Genomic DNA, 24,074 nt, shown 5'->3' on the forward strand with positions numbered 1-24,074 from the left:
TTTACACAAGCCCCATTGGTAATACAGTATGATTCATCAATCATGTAACCTTTTAGCGAGCAATGGGACACAGCGCCCTCCGTGTATGAGTGCTGGCCTTGCTTGAATGATATTTATGGAGCCCGTATGTTTTCATATCTTACACCCCTCAAACCCGCTTGTCTATTAAACACACATCAATGCTGTTCTAATGATGTTTATAGTATGATTATTGTAGGGGTATGGGGCAGGTAAGTGAAGAGCTGGGTTCATGTTTGTCAATGCCACACAGCTGGGCTCTTTAATTAGGATTTTTATGATTGGCTGTTACTCTTATTTAAGGTAGCTTGATGCATTTGTTAAAGGGATATTCCAGCCAAAATTGGAAACCACATGGGTGCATTTAGGTATTGAACAGAAGCAATTTTGTAATATACATGCATTAGCAAAAATGCTTCTAATAAAAGCTATAGCCGTTTCAAAAGTGTATTTAAGTATGCACCGTGCACCAGCATTTTAAACAAAGCACTTGCTCAGAGAGCCTAAAGTGCTTGTACCATCTGGTTATGACTCAATTTGTTAATTGCCGACATGATACAAGCCCCAGTGATGATCTAAGCAGCTGCATTATTTAAAATGTGGGTGCAGTGACAATATCTATCTATGCTTCACATGAACGTGCAGTGATAACTTTTACTAGAAGCATTTTAGCTAATACATATATATTGCAAATATGTTTCTATTTAAAGATTTAATTAATCTATGTGCATTTAAATTTTGACTGGAATGTCCCTTTAAACATGCCTGATGAAATGGCTTGCAAGCCGAGAAATGCGGTACATGTGGGGGGATACATTTTGTACAGTTCCCCTCTTATTGTATACATTGGTTTGACTGGTTTAATTGATGTTTTATTAAACCTTGATTTTACACTATAACCAGTATAAGTGTACAATTCTTCTACTACCTTTGAATTAGGACTTGATACGTAGAACAGTCTTAAGAGTGGTGGCAGCAGCTGGGGCCTGTGAATCTCCAGAATGCTTTTATCAGCACATTAAGGTATCTATATGTGCGTACCCTGTATATTCATTTTAATGGAACTACTGATATGCACATGAGGTGCCCTCATTGTTTGTCTATAGATGCAGTACAATAAGGATTTTACACCTCAAGTTTATTTTCTGCTTAAAATCTATACACTCTCAGCAGTTTGTTTGTTTTACAGATTTAATATGGTTTTAAAATGTGACATTGACTATACTGGGAATGAATCTAGATATGTTTTGAGCTTTAGTTATTGCTTATTCCTTGCACAAAAAAATGTTTGACATAAAATTGAAACATAGGAATTCAGTTTTAATATGAAAATGTTCTTCATATTTAGAACTGTAAGACATTCAGTTGAGTTTACAACTCTTTTGTTGCCATTACTCTTGAGGATACCAGAAACAGGAATTTCCACACTGAGCGATGGATAAGCCTTGACTTTTTCTACACATACACAAACGTCTCTGCAGGACCTGTAATATAAATGCTTTTGTACCACTTCCCTTGGTTAAAATTTTCCTTATAGAAGTTGTCTCCACATGCAGATCCAAGATCTTTAGTAAGACTATTTTTAAAAAGTTTTTATTTGGATTTTTCACATCCTTAAATGATTCGCAAAATATATTAAACAGGGACTTCCCACTCAAATAATGGACACTGTACACTTTTCAAATAAAATAAAAAAATAAAAATAAAGACAAGCTGCAGCCACACATCACAGAGGCTGATCTGTCAGACCAGTCACATAGGCCATGGCTGGTACCCCCTACTTTATCCCACTGGTTTTAAATGAGTGATTAAGAACAGTGGGGTCAGCTGTCAGTAGGATTATGATAGAACCACCAACAGCTTATAGTCTCATACTTACATCTGTGGAACAAAGTCAACAAACTGCAGGAATGAAGGACAGAGTGGACACGGAAGTGTGCAGAAAGAACATGAAGCTATAAAAGAAATGACATTTGACTACACTGAATGAAAGAGAAGGCCACCCTCAGAGAACACCCTGGAAAGGATGTGGGGTGGTCTGTCTCGATAGACTTATCTGTCCGGAAGCAGTCTAAATGGGGTTTTAGGCAGAAGAGGAAAGAAAAAAAGAGGAAGGTTATTTTGTGAAATGAAGGGGAGACATTGATTCTGAGGTGGGCTGGAAGGTGTTGGCAAGAGTCCAGTGGTTCTTGTTGACAAAATAAGAAGGGTGATGAGAACACTCTGTCTTGAGAGGGAAAGGAGGGCATTCATTCTGATGGGAAGAATGTAAGAACAAAGATGAGCATCCGGTATACAGAAAGATTAATCCTGTGATCCACTAAGCAGGAGGATTGAGTCTTGTGCTTGACCACCAACTTCTCACAGATTGTCCCCTTAACCTCCACCCTTAAATGCCTAGCAGCCAGGAAGAGGCAGGTAATTCTGACAAATCACAGTCTTTAATTGTTCATTTAAATCAGAATGAAGGTTGAGGGGGCTGCTGATGACAGAATAAAGTGATGAGACAAAATGGCAGCCTGTGAAACAAGTCTGCAAAGGCAATGGTGCGAGGCTGGGGCTGTGCACAGTAAAATAACAGTCAGAAACCCCGCACTGTGCATCCTGCTGTTACTCTATGGTTAAAATTCATCACTCTCTGTTGCATGTAGCTGAGTGTCATCTGCGTCTGTCATGCTGCTCTCTTGCGATTCATCAGTGCCCACTTTTAAAAAAAAAAAAAAACAAGACAAACAATAGTTATTTAATTATCTTTGTTTACTACACTCCCTCAAACTACAAATGATACTCCCCCTCTCAAATCACTCAGAACATTTCCACTCCTACCCAAACAGACAAATCCACTGACATATACACACACATTTACAACCTTTTTCCCCATGTGCATACAACTTCAGGACATCATGGCAAGGAAGAATGGTTTGACATACTACAATTGTCCTGTTATAAACATGAAATATGTATAAAACATATTTTTGACTGTAGTATCTTCCAAAGCTTGCAGATTTTGTCTTCTGTAATCATGAAATAGTCAGAAACAATACATCCACAAAACAAAAATCTATATCAGATAAAGAAACGCACGTGAACCTGTTAGGCTACACCCCATTCATGGGGCATTAAGTTATATATGCAACCCTCTAATCCTTTAAATGTATAGTTTTTAAACATTTCTGGTACGCCCTTGGTGAAGATCTGGACATGAACTTGGTTTTGCTATGTTACATTGTCCCATTTTCTCAAACTATTAGCTTATTGCTAAAAACATCCCCATCTTCCACGCCTCTTGAATGTTAAGTATGACAGTCAGTCAAAAGCATAAGGTTATAGGGTAAAAAAACCCACGTGCTTTTGCTACTGGGCATGTGCAATGACATCCCCAACATTCACTTTATATTAAAGTACCAAAAATACATGTATGACCCAAAAAGGCATACACTAATGTTGATTAGAAATCTCAGCAAATATATTTTATTCTTCTTTGGCTAATGTTAGGAGATTCTACACAAATGGGTTAAAGTATCTGTTGAAGACCAAGAAAACATAATTTATGCTTACCTGATAAATTTATTTCTCTTGTAGTGTATCCAGTGCACGGATCATCCATTACTTGTGGGATATTCTCCTTCCCAACAGGAAGTTGCAAGAGGATCACCCACAGCAGAGCTGTTATATAGCTCCTCCCCCAGCTGTCATATCCAGTCATTCGACCGAAAACAAACAGAGAAAGGAGAAACCATAGGGTGCAGTGGTGACTGTAGTTTAATTAAAATTTAGACCTGCCTTAAAAGGACAGGGCGGGCCGTGGACTGGATACACTACAAGAGAAATAAATTTATCGGGTAAGCATAAATTATGTTTTCTCTTGTTAAGTGTATCCAGTCCACGGATCATCCATTACTTGTGGGATACCAATACCAAAGCTAAAGTACACGGATGATGGGAGGGACAAGGCAGGATTAAGCGGAAGGAACCACTGCCTGAAGAACCTTTCTCCCAAAAACAGCCTCCGAAGAAGCAAAAGTATCAAATATGTAAAATTTGGAAAAGGTGTGAAGCAAAGACCAAGTCGCAGCCTTGCAAATCTGTTCAACAGAGGCCTCATTTTTAAAGGCCCAGGTGGAAGCCACAGCTCTAGTAGAATGAGCTGTAATCCTTTCAGGGGGCTGCTGTCCAGCAGTCTCATAGGCTAGGCGTATTACGCTCCGAAGCCAAAAGGAAAGAGAGGTTGCCGAAGCTTTTTGACCTCTCCTCTGTCCAGAGTAAACGACAAACAGGGAAGATGTTTGACGAAAATCCTTAGTAGCTTGTAAGTAAAACTTCAAGGCACGGACTACGTCCAGATTATGTAAAAGACGTTCCTTCTTTGAAGAAGGATTAGGACACAATGATGGAACAACAATCTCTTGATTGATATTCTTGTTAGAAACCACCTTAGGTAAAAACCCAGGTTTGGTACGCAGAACTACCTTATCTGCATGAAAAATCAGATAAGGAGAATCACATTGTAAGGCAGATAGCTCAGAGACTCTCCGAGCCGAGGAAATAGCCATCAAAAACAGAACTTTCCAAGATAAAAGTTTAATATCAATGGAATGAAGGGGTTCAAACGGAACTCCTTGAAGAACCTTAAGAACCAAGTTTAAGCTCCACGGGGGAGCAACAGGTTTAAACACAGGCTTAATTCTAACCAAAGCCTGGCAAAATGCCTGGACGTCTGGAACCTCTGCCAGACGCTTGTGCAAAGGAATAGACTGAGCAAAAATCTGTCCCTTTAAGGAACTAGCTGATAATCCTTTGTCCAAGCCCTCTTGGAGAAAGGACAATATTCTAGGAATCCTAACCTTACTCCATGAGTAATTCTTGGATTCACACCAATAAAGATATTTACTCCATATCTTGTGGTAGATTTTCCTGGTAACAGGCTTTCGTGCCTGTATTAAAGTATCAATGACTGACTCGGAGAAGCCACGCTTTGATAGAATCAAGCGTTCAATCTCCATGCAGTCAGTCTCAGAGAAATTAGATTTGGATGATTGAAATGACCTTGTATCAGAAGGTCCTGTCTTAGAGGCAGAGTCCATGGTGGAAAGGATGACATGTCCACTAGGTCTGCATACCAAGTCCTGCGTGGCCACGCAGGCGCTATCAGAATCACCGATGCTCTCTCCTGTTTGATTTTGGCAATCAGTCGAGGGAGCAGAGGAAACGGTGGAAACACATAAGCCAGGTTGAAGAACCAAGTCGCTGCTAGAGCATCTATCAGCGTCGCTTCTGGGTCCCTGGACCTGGATCCGTAACAAGGAAGCTTGGCGTTCTGGCGAGACGCCATGAGATCCAACTCTGGTTTGCCCCAACAATGAATCAATTGAGCAAACACCTCCGGATGGAGTTCCCACTCCCCTGGATGGAAAGTCTGACGACTTAGAAAATCCGCCTCCCAGTTCTCCACGCCTGGGATATGGATTGCTGACAGGTGGCAAGAGTGGTACTCTGCCCAGCAAATTATTTTTGAGATTTCTAACATCGCTAGGGAACTCCTGGTTCCCCCTTGATGGTTGATGTAAGCCACAGTCGTGATGTTGTCCGACTGAAATCTGATGAACCTCAGTGTTGCTAACTGAGGCCAAGCTAGAAGAGCATTGAATATTGCTCTTAACTCCAGAATATTTATTGGAAGGAGTTTCTCCTCCTGAGTCCACGATCCCTGTGCCTTCAGGGAGTTCCAGACTGCATCCCAACCTAGAAGGCTGGCATCCGTTGTTACAATTGTCCAATCTGGCCTGCGAAAGGTCATACTCTTGGACAGGTGTACCCGAGACAACCACCAGAGAAGAGAATCTCTGGTCTCTTGATCCAGATTTAGCAGAGGGGACAAATCTGTGTAATCCCCATTCCACTGACTCAGCATGCATAATTGCAGCGGTCTGAGATGAAGGCGCGCAAATGGCACTATGTCCATTGCCGCTACCATTAAGCCGATTACCTCCATACACTGAGTTACCGAAGGGCGCAGAATGGAGTGAAGAACACGGCAAGCATTTAGAAGTTTTGATAACCTGGACTCCGTCAGGTAAATTTTCATTTCTACAGAATCTATAAGAGTCCCTAAGAAGGAGACTCTTGTGAGTGGGGATAGAGAACTCTTTTCCTCGTTCACTTTCCACCCGTGCGACCTCAGGAATGCCAGAACTATCTCTGTATGAGACTTGGCAACTTGAAAGCTTGATGCCTGTATCAGGATGTCGTCTAGATACGGAGCCACCGCTATGCCTCGCGGTCTTAGAACCGCCAGAAGTGAGCCCAGAACCTTTGTAAAGATTCTCGGGGCTGTAGCCAACCCGAAGGGAAGAGCTACAAATTGGTAATGCCTGTCTAGAAAGGCAAACCTTAGAAACCGATGATGATCTTTGTGAATCGGTATGTGAAGGTAGGCATCCTTTAAGTCCACTGTGGTCATGTACTGACCTTCTTGGATCATGGGTAGGATGGTCCGAATAGTTTCCATTTTGAAAGATGGAACTCTGAGGAATTTGTTTAAGATCTTTAGATCCAAAATTGGTCTGAAGGTTCCCTCTTTTTTGGGAACCACAAACAGATTTGAATAAAAACCCTGTCCTTGTTCCGTCCGCGGAACTGGATGGATCACTCCCATAACTAGGAGGTCTTGCACACAGCGTAGGAATGCCTCTTTCTTTATCCGATTTGCAGATAGCCTTGAATGATGAAATCACCCTTGTGGAGGGGAAGCTTTGAAGTCCAGAAGATATCCCTGAGATATGATCTCCAACGCCCAGGGATCCTGAACATCTCTTGCCCACGCCTGGGCGAAGAGAGAAAGTCTGCCCCCTACTAGATCCGTCGCCGGATAGGGGGCCGTTCCTTCATGCTGTCTTAGAGGCAGCAGCAGGCTTTCTGGCCTGCTTGCCTTTGTTCCAGGACTGGTTAGGTTTCCAGGCCTGCTTAGATTGAGCAAAAGTTCCCTCTTGTTTTGAAGCGGAGGAAGTTGATGCTGCACCTGCCTTGAAATTTCGAAAGGCACGAAAATTAGACTGTTTGGCCTTTGCTTTGGCCCTGTCGTGAGGAAGGGTGTGACCCTTACCTCCAGTAATGTCAGCAATAATTTCCTTCAAACCAGGCCCGAATAAGGTCTGCCCCTTGAAAGGAATGTTGAGTCATTCAGACTTCAAAGTCACGTCAGCTGACCAGGATTTAAGCCATAGCGCCCTACGCGCCTGGATGGCGAATCCGGAATTCTTAGCCGTTAGTTTAGTCAAGTGAAAAATGGCATCAGAAACAAATGAGTTAGCTAGCTTAAGTGTTCTAAGCTTGTCAATAATTTCAGTCAATGGAGCTGTATGGATGGCCTCTTCCAGGGCCTCAAACCAGAATGCCGCCGCGGCCGTGACAGGCGAAATGCATGCAAGGGGCTGTAAAATAAAACCTTGTTGAATAAACATTTTCTTAAGGTAACCCTCCAATTTTTTATCCATTGGATCTGAAAAAGCACAACTGTCCTCAACCGGGATAGTAGTACGCTTTGCTAAAGTAGAAACTGCTCCCTTCACCTTAGGGACCGTCTGCCATAAGTCCCGTGTATTGGCGTGGAAACATTTTTCTAAATATAGGAGGTGGGGAAAAAGGCACACCCGGTCTATCCCACTACTTGCTAATAATTTCTGTAAGCCTTTTAGGTATAGGAAAAACATCAGTACACACACCGGCACCGCATAGTATTTATCCAGCCTACACAATTTCTCTGGTACTGCAACTGTGTTACAGTCATTCAGAGCAGCTAATACCTCCCCAAGCAACACACGGAGGTTCTCAAGCTTAAATTTAAAATTAGAAATCTCTGAATCAGGTTTCCCCGAATCAGAGATGTCACCCACAGACTGAAGCTCTCCGTCCTCATGATCTGCATATTGTGATGCAGTATCAGACATGGCCCTTACAGCATCTGCACGCTCTGTATTTCTCCTAACCCCAGAGCAATCGCGCTTGCCTCTTAATTCAGGCAACCTGGATAATACCTCTGACAGGGTATTATTCATGATTGCAGCCATGTCCTGCATGGTAATCGCTATGGGCGAGTTAGTCGGCATAACTTCCCCCTCGTCAGAATCTTCTGGTGATATTTCTTTTACATTTAAAGACTGATCTTTACTGTTTAAGGTGAAATCAATACATTTAGTACACATTCTCCTATGGGGCTCCACCATGGCTTTCAAACATAATGAACAAGTAGTTTCCTCTGTGTCAGACATGTTTAAACAGACTAGCAATGAGACTAGCAAGCTTGGAAAACACTTTAAACAAGTTTACAAGCAATATAAAAAACGTTACTGCAACTTTAAGAAACACAAATTTTGTCAAAATTTGAAATAACAGTGAAAAAAGGCAGTTACACTAACGAAATTTTTACAGTGTATGTAACAAGTTAGCAGAGCATTGCACCCACTTGCAAATGGATGATTAACCCCTTAATACCCAAAACAGAATAATAAATGACAAAAACGTTTTTTTCAAACAGTCACAACAACTGCCACAGCCCTACTGTGGCTTTTTACCTCCCTCAAAAACGACTTTGAAGCCTTTTGAGCCCTCCAGAGATGTCCTGGATCATGCAGGAAGAAGCTGGATGTCTGTGTCTGTAATTTTTGCTGTGCAAAAAACCGGCAAAATAGGCCCCTCCCACTCATATTACAACAGTGGAAAGCCTAAGGAAGCTGTTTCTAGGCAAAATTCAAGCCAGCCATGTGGAAAAAAACTAGGCCCCAATAAGTTTTATCACCAAATACATATAAAAACGATTACACATGCCAGCAAACGTTTTATATTACATTTTTATAAGAGTATGTATCTCTATTAATAAGCCTGATACCAGTCGCTCTCACTGCATTTAAGGCTTAACTTACATTAGTTCGGTATCAGCAGCATTTTCTAGCAAATTCCATCCCTAGAAAAATATTTTAACTGCACATACCTTATTGCAGGAAAACCTGCACGCCATTCCCTCTCTGAAGTTACCTCACTCCTCAGAATATGTGAGAACAGCCATGGATCTTAGTTACTTCTGCTAAGATCATAGAAAACGCAGGCAGATTCTTCTTCTAAATACTGCCTGAGATAAACAGTACACTCCGGCACCATTTAAAAAACATAATTTATGCTTACCTGATAAATTCCTTTCTTCTGTAGTGTGATCAGTCCACGGGTCATCATTACTTCTGGGATATTACTCCTCCCCAACAGGAAGTGCAAGAGGATTCACCCAGCAGAGCTGCATATAGCTCCTCCCCTCTACGTCACTCCCAGTCATTCGGCCAAGGACCAACGAGAAAGGAAAAGCCAAGGGTGAAGTGGTGACTGGAGTATAAATTAAAAAATATTTACCTGCCTTAAAAATAGGGCGGGCCGTGGACTGATCACACTACAGAAGAAAGGAATTTATCAGGTAAGCATAAATTATGTTTTCTTCTGTTAAGTGTGATCAGTCCACGGGTCATCATTACTTCTGGGATACCAATTCCAAAGCAAAAGTACACGGATGACGGGAGGGATAGGCAGGCTCTTTATACAGAAGGAACCACTGCCTGAAGAACCTTTCTCCCAAAAATAGCCTCCGATGAAGCAAAAGTGTCAAATTTGTAAAATTTGGAAAAAGTATGAAGCGAAGACCAAGTTGCAGCCTTGCAAATCTGTTCAACAGAGGCCTCATTCTTGAAGGCCCAAGTGGAAGCCACAGCTCTAGTACAATGAGCTGTAATTCTTTCAGGAGGCTGCTTGTCCAGCAGTCTCATAAGCTAAACGAATTATGCTACGAAGCCAAAAAGAAAGAGAGGTAGCGGAAGCTTTTTGACCTCTCCTCTGCCCAGAGTAAATGACAAACAGAGAAGACGTTTGTCGAAATTCCTTAGTTGCCTGTAAGTAAAATTTTAGAGCACGGACTACATCCAGGTTGTGCAGTAGACGTTCCTTCTTTGAAGAAGGATTTGGGCATAAAGAAGGAACAACAATCTCTTGATTGATATTCCTGTTAGTAACTACCTTAGGTAAGAACCCAGGTTTAGTACGCAGGACTACCTTATCCGAATGAAAAATCAAATAAGGAGAATCACAATGTAAGGCTGATAATTCAGAGACTCTTCGAGCCGAGGAAATAGCCATTAAAAAATAGAACTTTCCAAGATAACAACTTTATATCAATGGAATGAAGGGGTTCAAACGGAACGCCCTGTAAAACATTAAGAACAAGGTTTAAACTCCATGGTGGAGCAACAGTTTTAAACACAGGCTTAATCCTGATCAAAGCCTGACAAAAAGCCTGGACGTCAGGAACTTCTGACAGACGTTTGTGTAACAGAATGGACAGAGCTGAGATCTGTCCCTTTAATGAACTAGCAGATAAACCCTTTTCTAAACCTTCTTGTAGAAAAGACAATATCCTAGGAATCCTAACCTTACTCCAAGAGTAACCTTTGGATTCACACCAATATAGGTATTTACGCCATATCTTATGGTAAATCTTTCTGGTAACAGGTTTCCTAGCCTGTATTAAGGTATCAATAACTGACTCAGAAAACCCACGTCTTGATAAAATCAAGCGTTCAATTTCCAAGCAGTCAGCTTCAGAGAAGTTAGATTTTGATGTTTGAAGGGACCCTGTATCAGAAGGTCCTGTTTCAGAGGTAGAGACCAAGGTGGACAGGATGACATGTCCACCAGGTCTGCATACCAAGTCCTGCGTGGCCACGCAGGTGCTATTAGAATCACTGATGCTCTCTCTTGTTTGATTCTGGCAATCAATCGAGGAAGCAACGGGAAGGGTGGAAACACGTAAGCCATCCTGAAGTCCCAAGGTGCTGTCAGAGCATCTATCAGGACTGCTCCTGGATCCCTGGATCTGGACCCGTAACGAGGAAGCTTGGCGTTCTGTCGAGACGCCATGAGATCTATCTCTGGTTTGCCCCAACGTCGCAGTATTTGGGCAAAGACCTCCGGATGAAGTTCCCACTCCCCCGGATGAAAAGTCTGACGACTTAAGAAATCCGCCTCCCAGTTCTCCACTCCCGGGATGTGGATTGCTGACAGGTGGCAAGAGTGAGACTCTGCCCAGAGAATTATCTTTGATACTTCCATCATAGCTAGGGAGCTTCTTGTCCCTCCCTGATGGTTGATGTAAGCTACAGTCGTGATGTTGTCCGACTGAAACCTGATGAACCCCCGAGTTGTCAACTGGGGCCAAGCCAGGAGGGCATTGAGAACTGCTCTCAATTCCAGAATGTTTATTGGCAGGAGACTCTCCTCCTGACTCCATTGTCCCTGAGCCTTCAGAGAATTCCAGACGGCACCCCAACCTAGAAGGCTGGCGTCTGTTGTTACAATTGTCCAGTCTGGTCTGCTGAATGGCATCCCCCTGGACAGATGTGGCCGAGAAAGCCACCATAGAAGAGAATTTCTGGTCTCTTGATCCAGATTCAGAGAAGGGGATAAGTCTGAGTAATCCCCATTCCACTGACTTAGCATGCACAGTTGCAGTGGTCTGAGGTGTAAGCGTGCAAAGGGTACTATGTCCATTGCCGCTACCATTAAGCCGATTACCTCCATGCATTGAGCCACTGACGGGTGTTGAATGGAATGAAGGGTGCGGCAAGCACTTTGAAGTCTTGTTAGCCTGTCCTCTGTCAGGTAAATCTTCATTTCTACAGAATCTATAAGAGTCCCCAGGAAGGGAACTCTTGTGAGTGGAACGAGTGAACTTTTCTTTTCGTTCACCTTCCATCCATGTGACCTTAGAAATGCCAGCACTAACTCTGTATGAGACTTGGCAGTTTGAAAGCTTGAAGCTTGTATCAGAATGTCGTCTAGGTATGGAGCTACCGAGATTCCCCGCGGTCTTAGTACCGCCAGAAGAGCACCCAGAACCTTTGTGAAGATTCTTGGAGCTGTAGCCAATCCGAATGGAAGAGCCACAAACTGGTAATGCCTGTCTAGGAAGGCAAACCTTAGGTACCGATAATGATCTTTGTGAATCGGTATGTGAAGGTAAGCATCTTTTAAATCTACAGTGGTCATGTACTGACCCTCTTGGATCATAGGTAAAATTGTCCGAATAGTCTCCATCTTGAACGATGGAACTCTTAGGAATTTGTTTAGGATCTTTAAGTCCAGGATTGGTCTGAAAGTTCCCTCTTTTTTGGGAACCACAAACAGATTTGAGTAAAACCCCTGTCCCTGTTCCGATCGTGGAACTGGATGGATTACTCCCATTAACAAGAGCTCTTGTACGCAGCGTAGAAACGCCTCTTCTTTGTCTGGATTGTTGACAATCTTGACAGATGAAATCTCTCTCTTGGAGGAGAGTATTTGAAGTCCACAAGGTATCCCTGAGATATTATCTCTAGCGCCCAGGGATCCTGAACATCTCTTGCCCAAGCCTGGGCGAAGAGAGAAAGTCTGCCCCCCACTAGATCCGATCCCAGATCGGGGGCCCTCAATTCATGCTGTTTTAGGGGCAGCAGCAGGTTTCCTAGCCTGCTTGCCCTTGTTCCAGGACTGGTTAGGTTTCCAGCCTTGTCTGTAGCGAGCAACAACTCCTTCCTGTTTTGGTGCAGAGGAAGTTGATGCTGCTCCAGCTTTGAAATTACGAAAGGAACGAAAATTAGACTGTCTAGTCTTGGCTTTGGCTTTGTCCTGAGGCAGGGCATGGCCTTTACCTCCTGTAATGTCAGCGATAATCTCTTTCAACCCGGGCCCGAATAAGGTCTGCCCTTTGAAAGGTATATTAAGCAATTTAGACTTAGAAGTAACATCAGCTGACCAGGATTTTAGCCACAGCGCCCTGCGTGCCTGAATGGCGAATCCTGAATTCTTCGCCGTAAGTTTAGCAAGATGTACTACGGCCTCCGAAATGAATGAATTAGCTAGTTTAAGGACTCTAAGCCTGTCCGTAATGTCGTCCAGAGTAGCTGAACCAATGTTCTCTTCCAGAGACTCAATCCAGAATGCCGCTGCAGCCGTGATCGGCGCAATGCATGCAAGGGGTTGCAATATAAAACCTTATGAACAAACATTTTCTTAAGGTAACCCTCTAACTTTTTATCCATTGGATCTGAAAAGGCACAGCTATCCTCCACCGGGATAGTGGTACGCTTAGCTAAGGTAGAAACTGCTCCCTCCACCTTAGGGACCGTTTGCCATAAGTCCCTTGTGGTGGCGTCTATTGGAAACATTTTTCTAAATATCGGAGGGGGTGAGAACGGCACACCGGGTCTATCCCACTCCTTAGTAACAATTTCAGTAAGTCTCTTAGGTATAGGAAAAACCTCAGTACTCGTCGGTACCGCAAAATATTTATCCAACCTACACATTTTCTCTGGTATTGCAACTGTGTTACAATCATTCAGAGCCGCTAACACCTCCCCTAGTAATACACGGAGGTTTTCCAGTTTAAATTTAAAATTTGAAATATCTGAATCCAGTCTGTTTGGATCAGAACCGTCACCCACAGAATGAAGTTCTCCGTCCTCATGTTCTGCCACCTGTGACGCAGTGTCTGACATGGCCCTAATATTATCAGCGCACTCTGTTCTCACCCCAGAGTGATCACGCTTACCTCTTAGTTCTGGAAATTTAGCCAAAACCTCAGTCATAACAGTAGCCATATCCTGTAATGTGATTTGTAATGGCCGCCCAGATGTACTCGGCGCTACAATATCACGCACCTCCCTCTGAGCGGGAGATGTAGGTACTGACACGTGAGGCGAGTTAGTCGGCATAACTCTCCCCTCGTTGTTTGGTGAAATTTGTTCAATTTGTACAGATTGACTTTTATTTAAAGTAGCATCAATACAGTTAGTACATAAATTTCTATTGGGCTCCACTTTGGCATTGCAACAAATGACACAGGTATCATCCTCTGAATCAGACATGTTTAACACACTAGCAAATAAACTTGCAACTTGAAAATACAATTCAATTAGAATAATATTAAAACGTACTGTGCCTTTAAGAAGCACAGAAGATCTATGACAGTTGAAAATTAATAAATTGAAACAGTTATAGCCTCAATCCTTGTAAACAACACAACTTTAGCAAAGGTTTAATCCCATTAGCAAAGATAACAAATTCTGAAAGCAGGAAACAAATTACAGAATAAACGTTTTTTATCTCAGTCAAACTACAATTCTCACAGCTCTGCTGAGAGAAATTACCTCCCTCAAAATAAGTTTTGAAGACCCCTGAGCTCTGTAGAGATGAACCGGATCATGCAGGGAATACAATGAGTTGCTGACTGAAATATTTGATGCGTAGTAAAAGCGCCAAAAAACGGCCCCTCCCCCTCACACACAGCAGTGAGGGAGAACAGAAACTGTCAGAAAACAGATTAAGCAACTGCCAAGTGGAAAAATAGTGCCCAAACATTTATTCACTCAGTACCTCAGTAAATGAAAACGATTTTACATTCCAGCAAAAACGTTAAACATAATCTCTAGTTATTAAACAGCTTTATGTATTTCTTACAGTGTAATTCTAGTGAAGTACCATTCCCCAGAATACTGAAGTGTAAAGTATACATACATGACATTATATCGGTATGGCAGGATTTTCTCATCAATTCCATTATCAGAAAATAAAAACTGCTACATACCTCTATGCAGATTCATCTGCCCGCTGTCCCCTGATCTGAAGTTTACCTCTCCTCAGATGGCCGAGAAACAGCAATATGATCTTAACTACTCCGGCTAAAATCATAACAAAAACTCTGGTAGATTCTTCTTCAAACTCTGCCAGAGAGATAATAACACACTCCGGTGCTATTTTAAAATAACAAACTCTTGATTGAAGATAAAAACTAAGTATAATCACCATAGTCCTCTCACACATCCTATCTAGTCGTTGGGTGCAAGAGAATGACTGGGAGTGACGTAGAGGGGAGGAGCTATATGCAGCTCTGCTGGGTGAATCCTCTTGCACTTCCTGTTGGGGAGGAGTAATATCCCAGAAGTAATGATGACCCGTGGACTGATCACACTTAACAGAAGAAATAACAAACTTTTGATTGAAGAATAAACTAAGTATAAAACACCACACTCCTCTTACGACCTCCATCTTGGTTGAGGCTTGCAAGAGAATGACTGGATATGACAGCTGGGGGAGGAGCTATATAGCAGCTCTGCTGTGGGTGATCCTCTTGCAACTTCTTGTTGGGAAGGAGAATATCCCACAAGTAATGATCCGTGGACTGGATACACTTAACAAGAGAAACACAGTTGTGTAGGATTAATAAAGCAGCCAACACTACAATTATATAATTAATGGTAAATTTGTGATTCCTCTACTTCTAGACAGAGCCTTCCAAAAAAGAATCTCTCTTCCACCCACACAATGCGTTAAAAGGCCATTATATTAAAAAATGTACATGTTATAATTTGATAGAGCTTGTAATTCTAAAACCGTCTACCCTGCATTATTATGTGTTTAAACACCACAACAAACAGGATAAACACATAGTAAAAAGTACTGTCCAGGACCCACAGAGTACCGGTGGCCCCCAGTTGAAACCGCTGCCGAGTTAATCAGCAGCACTAGTTGCACATCTGAGTTGTGTGACTATCGCTGCTGACTGGATCAGTGGCGGTTTTCACTCGGGACCTGCAGAAGTGCAGGATTGATAGTCTTAAAAAGACACACTCTAACGAATTAAGAGCATGTAGGTTTTTTAATATTATAGCCTTTAAAAACCTCATTTTCTAAAATTAGTAGTGTAAATATAGGGAACATATATATCCTTGTCTTTCATACTTTGCTCAGCATTAAATCTTCCATCCCTGGAATCCTGACCTGACTCGTAGGGATAACACTCGCTGATCTGTTCCTCCTGTGTAACAGCCTCCTCATCATCCGGCAAGTACCGCTTGTCTATGGCCTCTTTGATTTGATTATTAGCTCCTTTGGGATCCAAATCCATGGCCCAGGAAAAATTCATGAGAGCTAAATGTGTCTGACCTAGCTTCTTATACACCTATGAGTGGAGCAAGTGACAGTGAAATGACAAAGCATATGTTAAAAGTACAGGCAGAAAAGATGGCATATTCATTTAAAAATGGCATAAAATTGAATTTGAAATACAAAAGCAATGCATTACAAATTCACTCAGATTTACATATGCTTTAATTTACAAAAATGTTTCTGAAAAGTTATCAGATTCTGAGGTAACTTTTTTAATGCACCCCCCCCCCCCCCAAGTATATGCATGCTCCCAGTGCGCGTGGTGTTAGAGTTACAGCCTAGTATCAAAATGTGAATATGGTGCACCTACATTGCATTTTCTTGGAGTGATGAGTGTACAAATGATGTGAAACATATTTTTGCAAACACAAGCATGATGAAATTTGATATCTGCTGAGCATTACACATTCAATTTGATGTCCTTTAAGGAAAGAGCAGAGAGGGGACAGGGTATAAGCACCCAAGAGAAAAAAAGGGGAACAGGACAGTGAATGAGCATTTGAGATAGGTGAATGAAAGAGTGCACAAAGAGAACACCATAAAGACGAATGAAAACCTTATTATTAATCTCACCTTTCCTATAAGGAAGTAAACAAGAGATTCCTTGGGTACTATCTGTTTTAATTCTTCAAGCTCCTGCAGGGCAGACTGAAAGATAAGTCATTTTCTTTAGACAGTGTCAGATACTCATGTGTGCTTATTACATAAACACATTGTATGAAAACATCTAATTGGGGAGATGACATTTTACAATTCCCTCTGAGATGGCAGTTTCCCACCTTACCTTATATTTTTCATTGGCGAACAGGATGGATGCTCTGTGGAATTTGCATAGTGGATTTTTGGGGTCAATAGATATGGCTTTGTTAAGAGTGTCCAAAGCCTTGTCTGACTTCTTGAGGGCATGTTGCACCTGTGTAAACAGAAGGTGGTTAATTTGGGACAACAAATTAGATAAATCACAAATAAAATGTCTCAGAAAATAAGTACATTTTATAAAATGTATTTTTAATTGTGCACAAGCTTTTGCACGTGAAAGTTACTTATGTAGCAGTCTGAGATCCTGGCCCCAAAGCTGTCATTTTACATATTAAAAGCCTCTAAGCGTTCTCCTAAGGTAAGAAGACTTGAGCTTCACTCTGTGCACTTTAGTCAATGTATGGCAAGATCACAACTTGGCTAACAGTTGTAAAAGATTAATTTATCCGTCCCTAATAGAACACAGCAAAGGAGATTATAAGAAACATACTCAAGAGCTTCTTGAAAGAGTAGGTTTTCTGAAACATCCCCCCCCCCCCACTATAACGTTATCATGTTTAAAGGGATATGAAACCCAATTTTCTTTCTTTAATGATTCAGATAGGACACACAATTTTAAACAACTTTCCAATTTACTTGTGTTAGCTAATTGTCTTCATTCTCTAGGTATCCTTTGTTGAAGCAGCAATGCATTACTGAGAGCATTGTGTAAGCCAATATCATAAGGCATATATCTGCAGCAATAAATTACCAGCTCCTGAGCCTACCTAGGTATCCTTTTTCAGCAAAGAATACTAAGAGAACAAAAAATAGATATTTAAGTAAAATTGTAAAGATGTTTAAAATCACATGCTCTTTCCGAATCATGAAAGAAAAAAAATTGGGTTTAATGTCCCTTTAAATGCAAAAGTTCAAATCATACATTTTAATTTTAACACAAATTACCTAAAAAAGAAACAGAATTTATGTTTACCTGATAAATTTCTTTCTCCTACGGTGTATCCGGTCCACGGCTTCATCCTTACTTGTGGGATATTCTCAATCCCTACAGGAAGTGGCAAAGAGAGCACACAGCAAAGCTGTCCATATAGCTCCCCTCAGGCTCCGCCCCCCCAGTCATTCGACCGACGGTTAGGAGAAAAAGGAGAACCATAGGGTGCAGTGGTGACTGTAGTTTATAAAAAATAAATTTAAACCTGACTAAAATGCCAGGGTGGGCCGTGGACCGGATACACCGTAGGAGAAAGAAATTTATCAGGTAAACATAAATTCTGATTTCTCCTACATTGGTGTATACGGTCCACGGCTTCATCCTTACTTGTGGGAACCAATACCAAAGCTTTAGGACACGGATGAAGGGAGGGAACAAGTCAGGTAACCTAAACGGCACCACTGCTTGCAAAACCTTTCTCCCAAAAATAGACTCCGAAGAAGCAAAAGTATCGAATTTGTAAAATTTGGCAAATATATGCAGTGAAGACCAAGTCGCTGCCTTACAGATCTGTTCAACAGAAGCCTCATTCTTGAAAGCCCAAGTGGAAGCCACAGCTCTAGTAGAGTGAGCTGTAATTCGTTCAGGAGGTTGCCTTCCAGCAGTCTCATAAGCCAACCGGATGATGCTTTTCAGCCAGAAAGACAGAGGTCGCAGTCGCCTTTTGACCTCTCCTCTTACCAGAATAGACGACAAACAAGGACGATGTTTGTCTGAAATCTTTAGTTGCTTTTAGGTAAAATTTCAAAGCATGAACCACATCGGGATTGTGTAACAGACGTTCCTTGTTAGAAGCTGGGTTAGGACACAGAGAAGGAACAACTATTTCCTGGTTAATATTCTTATTGGAAAACACTTTTGGAAGAAAACCAGGTTTGGTACGTAAAACGACCTTATCTGTATGAAACACCAGATAGGGTGAATTACACTGCAAAGCAGACAATTCAGAAACTCTTCTAGCGGAAGAGATAGCACCCAAAAACAAAACTTTCCAAGATAGTAACTTAATATATATGGAATGTAGAGGTTCAAACAGAAACCCCTGAAGAACTGAAAGAACTAGATTTAGACTCCATGGAGGAGCCACAGGTCTGTAGACAGGCTTGATTCTGACTAAAGCCTGCACAAACTCCTGAACAACTGGCATTGCTGCCAGACGTTTGTGTAACAAAACAGACAGAGCTGATATCTGTCCTTTTAAGGAACTAGCTGACAAACCTTTCTCCAATCCTTCTTGGAGAAAAGCTAAAATCCTTGGAATCCTAATCTTACTCCATGAGTAACCCTTGGATTCGCACCAACAAAGATATTTCCGCCATATCTTATGGTAAATTTTCCTAGTGACAGGCTTTCTAGCCTGAATCAGGGTATCTATAACTGAATCTGAAAACCCACACTTAGCTAGAATCAAGCGTTCAATCTCCAAGCAGTCAGTTGCAGAGAGACTAGGTTTGGATGTACGAATGGACCTTGAATTAGAAGGTCCTGCCTCAAAGGTAGCTTCCATGGTGGAACCGATGACATATTCACCAGGTCTGCATACCAGGTCCTGCGTGGCCACGCAGGAGCTATCAGAATTACCAAAGCCTTCTCCTGTTTGATCCTGGCTACTAGCCGTGGGAGAAGAGGAAACGGTGGAAAGACATAAGCTAGTTTGAATGACCAAGGCGCTGCTAAGGCATCTACCAGTGTCGCCTTGGGATCCCTGGACCTGGACCCGTAACATGGAACTTTTGAGTTCTGACGTGACGCCATCAGATCTAGATCCGGAATGCCCCATAGTTGAATTAACTGGGCAAAAACCTCCGGGTGAAGTTCCCACTCCCCCGGATGGAAAGTCTGACGACTCAGATAATCCGCTTCCCAGTTGTCCACTCCTGGGATGTGAATTGCTGATAGATGGCAAGAGCGATCCTCTGCCCATTTGATGATCTTGGATACCTCTCTCATCGCCAGGGAACTCTTCGTTCCCCCCTGATGATTGATGTACGCTACAGTCGTCATGTTGTCCGACTGGAGCGCATTGAATATCGCTCTCAATTCCAATATGTTTATCGGGAGAAGAGATTCTTCCCGAGACCATAGACCCTGAGCCTTCAGGGACTCCCAGACCGCGCCCCAGCCCAAAAGACTGGCGTCGGTCATGACGATGGTCCACTCCGGTCTGCAGAAACTCATTCCCTGAGACAGGTGATCTAGAGACAGCCACCAGAGGAGTGAGTCTCTGGTTTTCTGGTCCATTTGAATCTGGGGAGACAAGTCTGCATAATCCCCATTCCACTGTTTGAGCATGCACAGTTGCAATGGTCTTAAATGAATTAGAGCAAAAGGAACCACGTCCATTGCCGCAACCATTAGTCCTATTACCTCCATGCACTGAGCTATGGAGGGCTGAGGAATGGATTGAAGAACTCGACAAGCGTTCAGAAGCTTTAACTTCCTGACCTCTGTCAGAAAGATCTTCATTTCTATGGAGTCTATTATTGTTCCCAGAAAGGGAACCCTTGTGGACGGGGACAGGGAACTTTTTTCTATGTTCACCTTCCACCCGTGAGATCTGAGAAAGGCTAGAACAATGTCTGTATGAGCCCTTGCTTTGGGAAGGGACGACGCTTGTATTAGAATGTCGTCTAGGTAAGATGCTACTGCAATGCCCCTCGGCCTTAGCACCGCTAGAAGGGACCCTAGCACCTTTGTGAAAATTCTGGGAGCAGTGGCTAATCCGAACGGAAGAGCCACGAACTGGTAATGTTTGTCCAGAAAGGCGAACCTCAGGAACTGATGGTGATCTTTGTGAATAGGAATATGCAGGTACGCATCCTTTAAGTCCACGGTAGTCATGTATTGACCCTCCTGGATTGTTGGTAAAATTGTCCGAATGGTTTCCATTTTGAATGATGGAACTCTGAGGAATTTGTTTAGAATTTTTAAGTCCAGAATTGGCCTGAAAGTTCCTTCTTTTTTGGGAACTACAAACAGGTTTGAGTAAAAACCCAGTCCTTGTTCCGCTGTTGGAACTGGGTGTATCACTCCCATCTTTAATAGGTCTTCTACGCAACGTAAGAATGCCTGTCTCTTTATCTGGTCTAAAGATAAGCGAGATATGTGGAACCTTCCCCTTGGAGGAAGGTCCTTGAACTCTAGAAGATATCCCTGAGAAACAATTTCTAGTGCCCAGGGGTCCGGAACATCTCTTGCCCAAGCCTGAGCAAAGAGAGAAAGTCTGCCCCCTACTAGATCCGGTCCCGGATCGGGGTCTACCCCTTCATGCTGTCTTGGTAGCAGCAGCATGCTTCTTGGCCTGTTTGCCCTTGTTCCAGCCTTGCAAAGGCTTCCATGCTGGTTTGGGCTGGGATGCGTTACCCTCTTGCCTAGTGGCTGTAGAGGTGGAAGTCGGTCCGTTCCTGAAATTGCGAAAGGAAAGAAAATTAGACTTATTTTTAGCCTTGAAAGGTCTATCCTGTGGAAGGGCATGGCCCTTTCCCCCAGTGATATCTGAAATAATTTCCTTCAACTCTGGCCCAAATAGGGTCTTACTCTTGATAGAAGAAATAAAAAACTACAACTAACACCACATACTCTTTACCACCCCCGGGGAGATGCTACTAGTTAGAGCGGCAAAGAGAATGACTGGGGGGGCGGAGCCTGAGGGGAGCTATATGGACAGCTTTGCTGTGTGCTCTCTTTGCCACTTCCTGTAGGGATTGAGAATATCCCACAAGTAAGGATGAAGCCGTGGACCGGATACACCAATGTAGGAGAAATTGCAACTTATGTAACAGTGTAGCAAAGCACTGAACCCTATAAGGCTATTTATAATCAGACAAAAAGGGGGATTAATTTGCTTTAATTTATGTATTATCATAATTATGTGCAAAATAAAAGATTTGTACCATAAACACCCATTTCCCAATAGATAAAAACCTACACACACTATTACCACTTAAACACAGAACCAACTATGGGTTAGATTAGGACCCGATCAGCAGTATCGCGACAGTGCTAACTTGTGCGCATATTACAAGTTTAAAGCAAATGGCTGCGGTTGAGCACAAACACATTTGCTGTCAACGGATATACATTTTATGCAGAAATTACTTTAGTGCCCCTTTAAGGTAACTTCTGATAATGCCAATTCCCTTCCTAGCTTTTCACTCTTAGCCATGCTAGAACCTGTTTGTACAGAAAAAATATCATTTATGCTTGCCTGATGAATTCATTTCTTTCATGGTGGTGAGAGTCCACTATCCATTACTCCTGGGAATTATACTGCTGGCTACTAGGAAGAGGCAAATATCCCAAAACTCCAAGAGCCCTTAAACCCCCTCACACCTTACTGGAAACTAGTCTGATATATAGCGAAGCCAGGAAAGAAGAAAGTAGGAGGAAAAAAATAGGAGCAATAAAAAAGGAGCATGGAACAAACACACAAACTGCCAGCTGAAAAAAAAATAATCACAATATAAATTATTGGGCGGGAGCTTGTGGACTCTCACCACCATGGAAGAAATTAATTTATCATCAGGTAAGCATAAATTATATTTTCTTTCAAAAAGGTGATGGAAATCTACGATCCATTACTCCTGGGCACTAATACACAAGCTATGAAGTCAATGAGTAATCTGGGTGGGACAAGACAAACTATTACAAATACATTGGATGATTAGCTGTTTTTTTTTGGTGTAAAAAAAACAAACAAAATATTTAATGCCCAAAAAAAAAAACAGCCGCCTGAAGGACATTTCTACCAAAGCTGCTTAAAAAGAAGCAAAATCATTAAAATGGTAGAAATTAGAAAAAGTATTAAGGAAGACCAAGTCGCTGCCTTGCAAATTTGATCAAAAATGCCCAAGAAGTAGCAACTGATCAGTAATCAGTTCAGGAGGAGACTGACCCGCCTCCAAGTAAGCTTTATGAATCAAAAGCTTCAACCAAGAGGCTAATGAAACGGCAGAAGCCTTCTGACTTTTTCTGGTACCAGAAAAATTAACAAACAACACTGTCTAAAATCATTAGTAGTCAGTAAATAGTACTTCAAGGCTCTGACCACATACACATTGTGGTGAAGCCTCTCCTTGGAATTCTTTGGATTAGGATAAAAAGAGGGAACAAAAATCTCACGATTGATAAGGAGGCTCACAACAAAGAGCAGACAATTCAAAAACTATTCTAGCAGAAGAAATAGCCAAAAGAAACAGAACCTTCCAAGACAAAAGCTGAATATCGAAATCATGCATAGGTTCAAAAGGAGGAACCTACAAAACTCTTAAAACCAAATTAAGATTTCATAGAGGAGAAACAAAATTTATGCTTACCTTTCCGGACATGGAGAGTTTACAACGTCATTCCACTTACTAGTGGGATATTCAACTCCTGGCCAGCAGGAGGAGGCAAAGAGCACCCCAGCAAAGCTGTCAGGTGCAACTTCCCTTATCCATAATCCCCAGTCATTCAGCCGAAGGAAAATGGGAAAAGAATTAACACAAGGTAAGCATAAATTTTGTTTTCTTTCCTAAGACATGGAGAGTCCACAACGTCATTTCAATACTAGTGGGAAACAATACCCAAGCTAGAGGACACACAATGAACAGGGAGGGAGAAAAAAGGCAGGAGGACCTAAACAGAAGGCACCACCACTTGAAGAACCTTTCTCCCAAAAGAAGCCTCAGCCGAGGCAAAAGTATCAAATTTGTAGAATTTGGAAAAAAGTATGCAAAGAGGACCATGTTACCGCCTTGTAAATCTGTTCCACAGAAGTTTAATTTTTGAAAGCCCAAGAAAAGGAGACAGCCCTAGTGGAATGAGCCGTAATCCTCTCAGGAGGCTGCTGTCTAGCAGTCTCATAAGCCAAACAAATTAAACTTCTCAACCAGAGATAGAGTAGTAGAAGTGGCCTTCTGACCCTTTTTCCAGAGAAAACAACAAACAGGGGAGAAGAAAGTTGAAAATCTTTAGTAGCTCGTAACTAAAATTTAAGAGCTTGCACAACATCCAAGTTATGCAAAATACTATCCTTATGAGAAGAAGGATTAAGACAAAAAGAAGGAACAACAATTTCCTGATTAATTTTTCGTTCTGACACCACTTTAGAGAGAAAACCCAATTTAGTAAGAAGAACCGCCTTATCAGCATGAAAAATAAGGTACGGGAATCACACTGCAGAGCTGAAAGTTCAGACACTCTGCGAGCGGAAGAAATAGCAAGAAGAAACAAAACCTTCCAAGATAATTTTATACCAACAACATGCATCGGCTTAAACGGAGCCTGCTGCAAAACCTTAAGAACTAGATTA

The 24,074-nt window shown here is 42.1% G+C and overlaps 1 protein-coding gene across 1 annotated transcript in view; it reads right to left on the reverse strand.

Moving 5' to 3' along the window:
* Positions 1-1,595: 1,595 nt before the first annotated feature.
* CDC27 (cell division cycle 27) overlaps positions 1,596-24,074 on the reverse strand; it is a 464,683-nt gene continuing 442,204 nt past the window's right edge. The window contains exons 16-19 of the mRNA XM_053699695.1: positions 16,817-16,945; positions 16,606-16,680; positions 15,865-16,045; positions 1,596-2,722 (exon numbers count right to left, since the gene is read on the reverse strand). Coding sequence (XP_053555670.1) covers positions 2,640-2,722; positions 15,865-16,045; positions 16,606-16,680; positions 16,817-16,945 — 468 coding nt within the window. The 3' untranslated portion in view covers positions 1,596-2,639. The remainder of the gene's footprint in view (positions 2,723-15,864; positions 16,046-16,605; positions 16,681-16,816; positions 16,946-24,074) is intronic.

Source organism: Bombina bombina, chromosome 1 (genome assembly GCF_027579735.1).
Source record: "Bombina bombina isolate aBomBom1 chromosome 1, aBomBom1.pri, whole genome shotgun sequence".
In the NCBI taxonomy this organism is placed as follows: Eukaryota; Metazoa; Chordata; class Amphibia; order Anura; family Bombinatoridae; genus Bombina; species Bombina bombina.